General features: G+C 48.3%; 5 protein-coding genes across 5 annotated transcripts; 1 reads left to right on the top strand and 4 right to left on the bottom strand.

Moving 5' to 3' along the window:
• Window positions 1-160: 160 nt before the first annotated feature.
• On the bottom strand, window positions 161-2,480 carry EURHEDRAFT_380016 (uncharacterized protein; the record flags this gene model as incomplete). Its single annotated transcript, XM_040779235.1, has 3 exons — window positions 161-300; window positions 355-2,367; window positions 2,453-2,480. 3 exons carry the CDS (start codon window positions 2,478-2,480, stop codon window positions 161-163), a joined length of 2,181 nt encoding a protein of 726 aa, XP_040636217.1.
• A 1,101-nt stretch (window positions 2,481-3,581) lies between these two features.
• On the bottom strand, window positions 3,582-6,011 carry EURHEDRAFT_543562 (uncharacterized protein). The gene has a single exon (XM_040787419.1). It carries the CDS (start codon window positions 5,601-5,603, stop codon window positions 3,774-3,776), a length of 1,830 nt encoding a protein of 609 aa, XP_040636216.1. The 5' UTR covers window positions 5,604-6,011; the 3' UTR covers window positions 3,582-3,773.
• Window positions 6,012-6,479: 468 nt separating this feature from the next.
• EURHEDRAFT_388627 (rhomboid protease PCP1) lies at window positions 6,480-8,630 on the bottom strand. The gene is made up of 5 exons (XM_040779753.1): window positions 7,738-8,630; window positions 7,578-7,681; window positions 7,197-7,527; window positions 6,965-7,142; window positions 6,480-6,914 (listed from the first exon to the last, which is right to left on the bottom strand). Exons 1-5 carry the CDS (start codon window positions 8,579-8,581, stop codon window positions 6,659-6,661), a joined length of 1,713 nt encoding a protein of 570 aa, XP_040636215.1. The 5' UTR covers window positions 8,582-8,630; the 3' UTR covers window positions 6,480-6,658.
• A 118-nt stretch (window positions 8,631-8,748) lies between these two features.
• On the top strand, window positions 8,749-9,899 carry EURHEDRAFT_415291 (uncharacterized protein). The gene is made up of 2 exons (XM_040782647.1): window positions 8,749-8,823; window positions 8,875-9,899. The coding sequence occupies exon 2, from the start codon at window positions 8,955-8,957 to the stop codon at window positions 9,417-9,419; it is 465 nt and encodes a 154-aa protein (XP_040636214.1). The 5' UTR covers window positions 8,749-8,823; window positions 8,875-8,954; the 3' UTR covers window positions 9,420-9,899.
• Window positions 9,776-11,579, bottom strand: EURHEDRAFT_415289 (Mob1/phocein family protein). The gene is made up of 4 exons (XM_040782646.1): window positions 11,500-11,579; window positions 10,955-11,256; window positions 10,781-10,895; window positions 9,776-10,714 (listed from the first exon to the last, which is right to left on the bottom strand). Exons 1-4 carry the CDS (start codon window positions 11,520-11,522, stop codon window positions 10,195-10,197), a joined length of 960 nt encoding a protein of 319 aa, XP_040636213.1. The 5' UTR covers window positions 11,523-11,579; the 3' UTR covers window positions 9,776-10,194.
• Between the last annotated feature and the right edge of the window lie 94 nt (window positions 11,580-11,673).

Raw genomic sequence — 11,673 nt, 5'->3', positions numbered from 1 at the left:
AAAAGAATAAATTAAATAACAGAACTAAACAATGGATATATGTTAAAACCGAATCAAACCACAATGCTGCGCCCAGTATCAAAAAGTGTATTATAAACCAGATGTGTATTCTAAATACCCCAAATTACTTTTCCCTCTTCTAAAGGTTCGCGTAAGTTGATTAGGGGAGAGCCGTGTGGGGTCTGTTGGATGAAGGACGATCGGAATTAGGTCGCACAGATGGAGGTCGAAGCGAGTGAGCATGTCCAGAGACAGGTCTGGGAGCAGTGTCTGCCTGGGGGTTAAATTGCAATGGAGGAACTATATCATTGTCAGTCTCCTTTATTTTCAGAGAAAATGCAGGGGAGAACTTACTACTGAATCCGTAGCCATGGGCAGCCCCGTCCCGGTTCTGCGGGTCGATTTCCACCTTGATGGATACATCCAGACCACCATACATGTCACTGAAACCGATGCCATCAGCAGCCGGGTGCGCGGTACCAACATTCTCCTCACCTCTATGCAGCGGCGAGTGTCCATCCTTGGGCGTCTGCTTTGGTGCGTAGCCATTCGTAGCTCCGGATGCCTCGGGGTTCATGGGCAGAGCATCGTTTTCAGTGATACAGGCGAAATTCCGCGACGGCATCGTCGTCTTGTTCCAGGATGCGCTCTTTTCCACACCGCCGGGCTGTTGATCGAAGAAGTCCATCATTGTTTCGTCGGTGTAGTCATCGAGATGGTGAAGCTTGTTTCTCTGAGCTAACAGGTTTGCCACTGCTTTAGGAGGCGGCTTATTGGTGATAGCACTGCTGACAATGTTCACGATGAACCGGTGGTCGTGACCGGTTGGGACACCCAGCTTGGGTTTCGAATAGAATCGACCAATGGCTGCCAGATGAACGTCACCACCCAGGATCGTCACTCGAACCGAATGAACCTTGGCAAAGTCTTGGAGACGGTTGATGAACATCTTTCGTTCCTTCTTGTGCTGACGAGCCGTGTAATGATCATCCAAGTCGTCCAACAGATCGACTTGACCGTCGAACTGGTTGAACAGACCGCCCGCGAATCCGAAACGCTTGTTCAATAGACGGATAGGTGCAATAACAGGGGAGCTCAGAATATTCTCCAACCATGCCAGACGGGGATAGGCAATGGGGACTCCCAGAAGAACCACCAAATGCTTGATATCGCCGTTGGCCGCGGCGACCTCTTGTTCGAGACGGTTGAAAATGAGGTCATAGGTATCTTCATAATTGACCTGGTGACGGGTCCGTTCTGTGCGCGCATCCACGCCGATAAACGCGATCCGTCTACCTAGACGCATGTACAGATTTCGGCTTTTCTCCTCCACGTACGGACCGGGACGCTTACCAACGATCCAGCTGTCATCCTCTGCTTGGTCCTCCAAGACATATGTGTTTTCCAGCTGCCGCGGGTCTGCACCTGCGGTGCCGTTGACAGCGCTCATGGTTTGGGGAGCATCCGTCGTGTACGTGGACAGCGGCGGAGCGATGTGATGCTGGAACAAGCAGTAGTACTTGAAAGCCACACCGCCGATGCCCCGGAAAACGGAGCAGCGCATGAAGTGGTCCGTGTAGGAGCCAAAGCCATCAATGATGTCGTGGTCGTCCCAGATGTTGATCTGAGGGATCATCCCGTTGACAGTCCTGAAGGGCTCCGTGTTGTACCAGCGGACGTAGTTAGCGTAGTAATAGTCATCACAGCGGGCTCGCATGTCATTGTTGAAATCGTGGGCACGCCGCTTATGAGGATTGCCAATTGAGGTCCACTCCTTGAGAGGACCGTCCACACGGATCCCATCGTTGTAGAGTTGGTCACCACCACCAATCATGACATGGAACGGTTTGCTTTCATGCACCCGGAGCACTTCCTTCCACAAGGTGGGGCCGACCCAGGCATCCATGTCCGTACCAACTGAGAAGCCATTGCAGGAGTGAAACATCTGGCGCATTGACTGGTTCAGTGCGGGAACCACAAAGTTCCAGGGCGAGTTGACCGGGCCCCCCTCGACATTTTGCAGACCCGGAATGTCATATTCCCAACGAGCCTCGTAATTTTCGACGGGGATAGCGATTGAAAACCGCCAGAAAGCCTTTCCTAGGTCTTCATAGAGACGTAGTCCTTCAATGACCATCCCTTGCTGGGTCGGCACGTTCCCTCTGTTGACCTGAGCATTATGGATGTCCCCGACGGGATTCGCTTGGCGCAAGTGAAGCTGCGGCGGCTGAGGCTGACCAGGCTTCGTTACAATCAATACACTACCATGCCAAATCGCAGACGAGGGTTCCATGTGCATGTTCTTGAAGTTGATCAGAGGACCGGAAATCACGTCAACGTGCGGCACGCCATTCTGGATCGGGACACCTGCGCACGAGGTACACATACATTAGCATCATGATACGAATAATTCGACATATCAATTTCGCGCGCGCGTGTAGTGGTCACTTACCTTGGACCCCTGGATAGGATTCCGTCATCGTTCTGCAATTCTCCGGCTAAGTCAATATATGCACAAGAAGGACAGAAATGGCAGAAGCAATCATAGAGCAAATGCCACCCTCTTATTATTTGTCTCCCTCCTGTTCTATCGAGGGGGAGAAAATAAATAGTCTCTCGAGGCACGGATTAGTCACGGATCCCCAGGGGTTAGTGACTGTGATAGTCCGCGCGGGAGGGAAATTGCGAGACGCGATAAGGGAACAATAACCAGGGAAAGTGTATACGGAGTACAATAGAGACAGGTGGAAAGAGAGAGACACGGGGAGACAGAAAGAAAAAAGGAAAGACTGAGGAATGAGAGAACGAGCGAAAGTCAGCAACAGCGGAAATTAGCAGTAGGGCTGACCAAAACAGGAGAGCTGCTATCTTGGGTTAGCGCCGTGACTTATCTTGGCAATGACAGGGAGTGGTGAGGCAATTGACCAATCGAAAATGCTGTAGTAGTAAACCAGCTCCATTTTGAGCCACGTAACGCCACAAGACAGCCACTGATTGGACTGAGAGCCGCAGTGGCGCAGCTAGCATGCAACATATTACGTATAATAATGCATAAATGTGCATAATGTAATTATGCCAGGAACATGACATATATAACCACCTCCTTCCAGAAAGAGTCAGAATGCCTCTTACTATCTATCAGACTATTCTCTACTAAAGATCATACTACTATGTCCACTAGCGCCATCGAAATAGAAAAAAAAAAAAAAGCACTAATTTCATTATGCCCTGTTCTCTGTATTCCAACACTTGCCATAGAACATCCTAGTTACAGAATCGACCAGCTTTCCAGATTCTGTGTATTTGTGCAAATTCTTTTCAAATTTTCCTCCTACTTTCTTTCCCTCATTATTTCCTGCAGTTTAGCTCAATCCAGTTGTACTCAATGACAAAAAAAAAAAAAAAAAAAAAAAAAAAAAAAAAAAGCGTTCAGACGAGACCAAGCTCAAGCCTCAACCAGGACTCATACAAAAAGAGAAGGGAATGTTCAACGGCGACGCAAAATCTTGCAAACTGCCACCAAGGTCCAGGATGAAATCAACAAAAAAATTGCGAAAGATCGAACGAAAACAGATTCAAAGAGATGAATGGAGAAGATTCAACGACAGCAAAATAACAGCAAAAATGAGTGTGGGAAGATATCGTATCCTGACAAAAAGGGGGTCGAAAAGGAACCTGAACGGAACACCAGGGACAAAAGACCAGAGACCAGAGGAGAAACAAAAGGAAAGACAAACAGAGCAAAATTGGACAAAAGAAAGATAAGAGAACAGTTAATCAAGGATAGGGCTCGGGAGAAGACGACGAACAGGAGCGGTTGGTCCTCCATCCTCTTTGTTATTATCCTCACCGTGAACCAAAAGACTCCAATCGTCGTTGTCGAAACCCGACTGCGGCGCAATAGATAACAAACCCAAAGTGTCTTTCACCATGCAATTTCCCATTTCCGTCAGCAGAGCGCCAAACCGTCGCTGATTCTCCAACGTATCCAAATCTGGCTGTCCCTGGACAATGTCAAGGACGTTATTCAAAAGGTGCAAGAGAGACATGTGATTGTACTCGGTGACTTCGAGACTATCATCTTGTACAGGAGCCGAGTGGACAACAGTAGGGGAGCCGGGGCTCATTTCGAACTCATCAAAATTCAATTCACCCCAGAGTGGTGTCAACGGGACCTGTAGAAGCTCTTTGAGGAGAGCGTCAGCTTGACTCTTGTCTGCATTATCCAACATCTCCTGGAACGCTCTCTTCTGCCTCTCTCTATGTTCGTTTTGATCAAAAGGGACAAACACGTCCTTCAGACGGCGTTCATTTCTAGCCCGACGCTTCCTAGCGTCATTGTCACGGATTTTCTTGCACGTGTCGATTCCGGGAGCATGCCATTTCTTGCCACGAAGGCTTCCCTCCTCGATCGACTTGTTGTATATGAAGAGGTCATTGAGGTACCGGTCGAAGTGCACCTTGTGGGAAAACTTCTCCATGGAAAGGCCTTCGCCGACAGCAAACCACGCCCGATACGAAGCACGTTGCAAGGTGAGACGGATCTCTTCCATGACTCCCTCCAATCCAGACTTGAAGATCTCAATATCTTCATATGTTGTCTCTGGGATGAGGGCTTCCGCAAAATCAACGGCAAACTGACAGAACGAGTACGCAACGACAAGCTCCATACCGGGATCGTCGTGTGCCACGTACGAAGTTGTGCAGCGAGAATTGGTGCTCAAAAATTCAAGTCGACGGTATCGTTGTTCCAAGGCCGTTTTCATAACGTCAATAATTTCGACGATTGGGACGCAGTAGATGATGATGCCCTCGGTCCATACGCACTCGATGTTACGCAGGTCCTCAGGCACCCAGGCGAAGTGACGAGCACAGAAAGTTCTCAGGTGCCAATCGTATTCCAGCACGTACGCAGCACCATTGAATTGAATGTGGTGTTCGGGGACAGGCAAAGCCGCAAAGAGAACGCTGGGTTCTGGGCCGACGAAGTCAGGGTCGAATGTGTCGTCTTCGAACATCTCATCATAGTAGAGGGAGCGGCATTCAACACCATCACGCAACAGAGTACCATTACGCCGCGCAGCGAGGTCTTTCTTGCCCTCAATCTGAAGCAGGTACAAGTGGTAGTCAACGATGTGCCAAGGGTGGATGACACGAGCAGCGAAGGCTGCTACACTGAAGGAATCATTCACCTCTTGCACTTGGGTCTTCGATAATTCCCTGTTCTTGAACAGGTCACTAACCACCTCGCCGTTCGAGTCCTTGTCCTTGTCTTCGACGACCTGTTCGTCCCGAGGCTGAGAAGAAGCAGGCTTGTCCTGACCCCCACCCAAAGATTCAACTTCCTCCTCGCTCTCAGAGATGAGAAAAGTATCTTTGCAGGAGGACGAGCTATCTTCGACGGACTCAGGCTCTTGAGACCCCATGATAGCTTGTCGGCTCCTCTTCATCTTGAAAATAAAAGCCATGGGGTCGACAGGTCGACGAGAGCGAACCCTCATTCGAGGGATAATATCCTCGCCAGTGACGTGATTGACGTTGTTGTTGTTGTTGTTGTTGTTGTTGTTGTTGTTTTTGTTGTGCTGAGAAGTCCCCTGGCTCATGGTGACTTGACGAGCAAGACCGAAGATGGGACGCGTATGGTATGGAACTACAAGAGATAACAAGAAAGGTAGGGTTACGACCAAGCGAGTTGTTGGAAGCCAAAAGTAAAAGACGAAAAGTGGTTGCTGGGGGGAAAAACAAAGAATATATGATCAGAAGTCGAGCTATGAGAGCTGGGAGAAGAAAAGAAAATAACGAGAATTGTGTGCGAGAAAAGAGGAGGCGAAGCAGAAAATTGACAAAAAGGGACATCAACAACGCGAGAAACGCCTCTTTTATAAAACATGGTGGCGTGTTTTGTCTGTGAATGAATGATGGCAACCAGATAAGTATGCCTAGCCATAGGTGATAATGAGAGAGCCCTAGGGACATTTGCATTGTCTACAACATACAAGAATGAAAAGAACTACAGCCCTATGGTATTCTCACTTACCTGAGACTATCTGATTATTTGAAAAATTTTCAAGAAAGTTAAGCTAGTCACAGGGTCTGGGTCTGGGTCCTTTTGAAGTCGCATTGCTTATTTGGGACAATGTATGGTCCCGCAATATAAACAATGCCTAAGGCAACATGGGTCTTTGTCTTGTTTGTTTCGAAAAATAAAGAGCGAAAAATAGAGAAAAAAAAAAAAAAAGAACATGGAAGTTCCCTTGAGCATGGTATTTACAATATGTCTTTGTTTCAACGGCTCTTTGAATATCGCACAGCCCTAAGTCGAAGAGAAGGGAGAATCCCATTACCCTTGAGATTTAGCACAATTTTAATTGTCCGATTTCTTTCGTGCTTCTATATTATTAGAATATTTAATTGCTTGTTGAATTAATATATCGAAGCGATTTATTAGTTCTTTTATGGTTATGCGACGAGGATAATGAGTCGAGATGAGATGAGTCGAATGTTAGTCTATATTGACTGGATTCGAAAGATTCGTGCTATAATACATATGGCTGTCCACTTTCCACGGAGAAGAGTATACAATAACAAATATCTAATAAAACAGGACTTGTTGGAACCGTACGCACCCAAACGATAACCCAAGAAAGCCAAGAACCGATCAATCAGAAGACACAATCTTCTCCCACCACGATCTCTCCTCTCGTCGCTTCTTCTGATCTGCCTTACAAGCAAGCGCCCATACTGTACCCGTGAGGTAACCACCCAGATGAGCATAATGGTCGAACTTGGCGGCACTGAAAGGAGTCACCATGCTTACGGCCTCGAAGGCAATGAAGCCAGCCAGGACTAGCCATCCGGGCGCTGAGAAGGTTTCCTGCCACTCACGGGGAAGGAAGAAAATAGTGAGCTTGTCGCTGGCTGGTTGTCAGTTATTGCCGTATTGTCGGGAAGATTTTGCGCTTACTTTGAATGGAGCATGCACCAAGCAGCGACGAGACTTGACATTGCCCCGCTAGCACCAAGAGATGTCGCGGCTAGATCCTTGAGAAGCAGAGTGTGTGCCGCAAGGGACGTAAACGAACCCAAGGCACCAGCAGCCATATATAGGGCTATGAAGTTTCCCCGGCCAATATCGTCGTGTACTGGAAGCATGTCAGTATTTGTTCGACCACCGAATTAGAATGCCGGATACTTACGTCGTGTTCCAATAAACCACAAGAGACTCATGTTCAACGCAAAGTGCTTAAATGTCTGGTGACTAAAAACACTTCCGATCATACTAGTTGCGCGAGGCCACGCGTTGACGATAATAAAATGCCGGTTGAGCATTCTCCAAGCCGGTGGCACCTTCCACAGGAGATAGACACACAGATTCAAACCAATAATAGCCATGGCTGTCGCAGCAGCAGGAGGAGTCTCGGGGAACATACGGTCCTGCTTCAATGGAGATTCATAGTTCTGAGCAAAAACGTAGGCAAGGCCGATGGTGAGCAACGCTATTGCCAAAGACGGAATGATCCGACGGGCCTGCAGACAAATCAGTAATGTCCTTTATTGTATGTTAATTGAGAGCGTACATTAGTCATTTGAGATACGTCGACGTCGTTATCTGTACCACGCAAGTGGTGTTTTTGGATCCAGGCCAATAGCGGACGTTGCTGTGGGTCGGCGCGCGGTCGAGCTATACCACCGGGTTAACAAGATACCAAAACCACACAGAGACGCAAGTATACTAACCTTCTAGAGCTGCAGTGTTATCGATCGTTTGCAGCGCCTTATTCTTTTCGGCCTGCTGTTTCAGAACCTCGAGGTCTTGTTGCTCACCCTCAAGCCATGCCTGGCGCTTCTTCTCCTCTTGTTCCAAAATACGTGCCTCATTTCGCTTGCGAAGTTCTAACAAAGCACTCTTTCCAGAGGGATCATCCTTCTCACCCCGTTCAGCGCCGTATGTTCCACTTTGCGGTTTGTACAATCCCAGTTCTTCTGCGCGGCGAATCAACTTCTGTTCCTCATCCGCTTCTTCCCGCTCAATGCGGGCAAGAATCGCTGCATCCTCGTCAAGCGGGTAGTTTGCACGGAGAAATTTGAGGGCTGTATCAAGACTGAGCTTGCGGACCGAATGTGTTATGTCTTCCGGGAGATCGAGATCCAAAGTACCGGCTTCACGTCTACCTTGTAGAACGGCAAGAACCCGGTTACCCACCGCGGGCGAGACCTTTGCCTTTCCAAAAATTGCGTTGATTTCGTCTGTAGAGAATGGTTCGGAACGGAGCTGCACGCCATGTTCAACCGGAGGGGTAGATTCGGACGACAAGAAACGGGTAGATGAGAACGGTCTAGAAAGAATCGCAACTGAAGAAAGTGAATTCAACCCAACAAGAAGAAGATGTCTTGTAGAGGGGGTGAATGGCATAAGCGATCCGAAAGGCCGTCGGCCGGTATAGTTCGAATACCACGATGGGAGCGAAGTGCGGAGATCACGACAGGCGGAGCGGAGCGGAATTGCATTGGACGGGGACATGCTCAGAGACCGGAGCCCTGGGCATGAAACCCGCCATGCGACGCAGAATACATTGCTCATATCCTGCGATTATGGAGCGAATCCAGCTGCAACAGGCCGGGTGTTGTTGCTGGCGGAGGATGAGCCGATTCGAAAAGCTCCGAGAAGGATTTCTCCGAAAGTCACGTGTTTGGTCGTAGGATGCTGACTTTGGGCTATAAGTGCGTCTTTACCAAGCAAACGATTCATGAGATCATTTCTGTCTATACTGGTGCGGCCTACGCTCTCTGGTTTATTACAATATTAGAGTATAGCACCTCGCTGTACATATTTGCATTCTTGAAATCGTCTATGCACGTGCTGATAACGATAAGGATACAGAAAACAACCCCCAGTCGGACTGTCTTGTACTCGACACCATCATCATCAAGACCCAAGAATACCTCCAGACAAAATGTCGGACCACCCGAATCCTATATTTACCCATTACACCTTCGCGGACGCCATCAAAGAGCTCCCCATCCTCGCTCTCTTCGCCAAAGCATCCGAGCTCCAAAACTCCATCGCCCACCTGCACCGCTCCAATGATGAAATGAAAGCATTCGTCGCCGAATCCTGCGACTCGGAAGAGGACAAACGCGAAATTGAAGACTATGTATCAGAGAATGAGGGTGTTCTCGCAAAGTTCACCGAGCGCATTGCGTTGTTGAAGGCGGAAGTGGAGAGGCGGGGTCAGCGATGGATTGAGGTTGCAAACATGAATGGGACGGATACAAATAAGGAGAATGCAGATGCGCAGCCATCAGAAGCTCAGCTGGCGATTAACGGGACCGTCGGCAACGAGGCGCATCATAACGATGCAGACCAAGAGACGGGAAATAGAGACGCAAGCGCAGGACAAAACGGGATCTACCTGTGATTCTCGGTTCACTTGTCCAATACTTTGGGACCGACTCGTACATATCATTCGCATGGGCATCTAGGGAAAATCGTGTTATGGATCATCAACGATTTAAATGGGGGTTATTGAGTTTCAGCCAATAATTAGTCTTGCGTCTGTCTATTCACTCGCGGTGTTTTGACGAAACTGAATCGCACAACGTACCTATCAAAGTCGAAGTGAGCTCGAAGGGTCATGGTTCAGTTGACGCCGTCGGATGCTAGAGCTTTACGGCGACTACACATCAGGATTCAGCAAATCACGTTCAAGGGCAAGGCCAAAAAGTCAAGTCATTTCCACATTACGCTATACCTAGCAGAAACAAAGAAACAAAAACAGAGCTTCCATCCAACGAAGAACCTTCGCCATAAGGCTATGCACTATGTATCTGACTAGGCTGAAGAACACAATCATGCCTAGATGTAGATAATGACGAAAAACATGCAACCCTGATCTCAAAAACTAATTCAAGCATACATGCAGGAATATATGGAGACAAGTAAACCAACAACAAAAAACAAGGATATCTGCTAATATACCATATGCTCCAATGTCTTGATCCGATGGGCGTACCGTCCACTGCGTTGATCTGCCCATATCGTTAAAGATGGCCCATAAACAAAAAGCCAAAACTGTACTGCGTAGAAATTGAGATAAACAAGTTTCCAACACCAGGTTAGAAGACAATTAATCGTCACCGAAAAGCGAGTGAAGAAGGCCTTGAAGCAGCCATGTCACGAGTGTACTTTCTAGCTCAGCTAGATGTTTGTTGCGCCCAGTGTCCGCCCCCGACTGCCTCTGGCGGAATGCGCTGTTGCTTGATAAACAAGTCGATAAGGGGCTGCATGGGCTCCATCTCCTTGTCGGAAACGAGCTTATAGTACTTGGCGACAGTCACAAAATGAACGAACGCCATGTTAAGAATGTCATGTTTGTTGATATGCCAGAAGGGGTTCAGCCAGTGAGCATGGTAGAGATGGGCGTAGCAACGGAACATCTGTTTCATGATACCCTGACAGTCTTTGTAGAAAGTTGGCGGGAAACCACTGGACTTGCCAATCCACTCCTCTGCAGTAGCATTCGCTGGAGGGTTGGATGGAGCAGCCCCGGAGGCCTCATTGACGGCAAAGGTATCTGGGGCATTAGCCACCTTGTCGGTTGGGAACATGACGGGGTCATGAATTTTACTGATGATCCACTTTTCAACACGGTTGATGAACTTGGGAGCCGAGATCTTCGCGGCACGACCATCCACAAGCCACGTGTAAGTCAATCTAGAGGAAGAAGAGTCCCATTAGTTGGAAATCCAAATTTCAGATTCCATATCCGTTGTGACTTACCGTCCTGCAGACATGGTTGGGCAGGTGGCCTCATTGCAAATAGGAAGACCAGTGACTCCATTGACCTCTTGGATAACCTGCAGCATCGCATGAAGCAGACGGTACTGCTCGACAACTGTATAGTGTCAGTCTCTAGCATGCATACTCCAGCCATACTGCGCAAGGACCGCTTACTCTGATGGGCCAACCATTCTCCCAGCTCCACATTCTTTGGACAGGCACAGAGAGTCAAAAAGTTACCCCTTACGTTCAGAGGGGCGTACTTCTCCTGAAAGAAATATTTGGGTGCGTCGGGATCGTATGCGGCGGGGCTGTCCATTGGCAGCGGCGAACCGAGAGACGGAGAGTTGGGAGCAGGCGAGATTTGGGGAGTTTGAGCGACAGGCAATGGAGCGGGAGACTTGGGGGCCGCGTTGTTGTTGGTGGTGTTATTATTATTGTTGTTCTTGTTGTTACCTCTGCCAAACCCTTGACGACTAGAGTTGAGACAGTCCGAGTTAGCGCCAGTACTTGAAGCGGTGAGAAGCACAATGGAAATTAGGAGCAGATCAAAAGATGCCACAAGAAAAAGTGCGCATAAATAAGTAAAATCAAATAAATAAGTAAAGAGGACGTTTCTTTGTGCTGTGTAGCGTTCCTCCGCAGCATGGAGAATCAGGGGACAACCGGGGAGGTTATCAGTCCCTGAATTTCCCCCCCTCCTCCAATGAATTACTTACACACTTTGGAAAAAGGTCGCCATTTTAAACCACTCAATTCCTGAGGACGGGCAAGACAATGATCTCAAGAAAAAAAAAAAAAAAAACTAACAAGCAGGCGATGGGCACAAGGGAAGAAGTAGAAGTAACACTGAGGCAATTGGTGTGAATCGCCTCTTTTGGTCTGGCCCATGG

Source organism: Aspergillus ruber, assembly GCF_000600275.1.
Source record: "Aspergillus ruber CBS 135680 unplaced genomic scaffold scaffold00026, whole genome shotgun sequence".
Lineage (NCBI taxonomy): Eukaryota > Fungi > Ascomycota > Eurotiomycetes > Eurotiales > Aspergillaceae > Aspergillus > Aspergillus ruber.
Note: the sequence above shows the minus strand (reverse complement) of the source record. Positions and strands in the feature narration are given on the sequence as shown.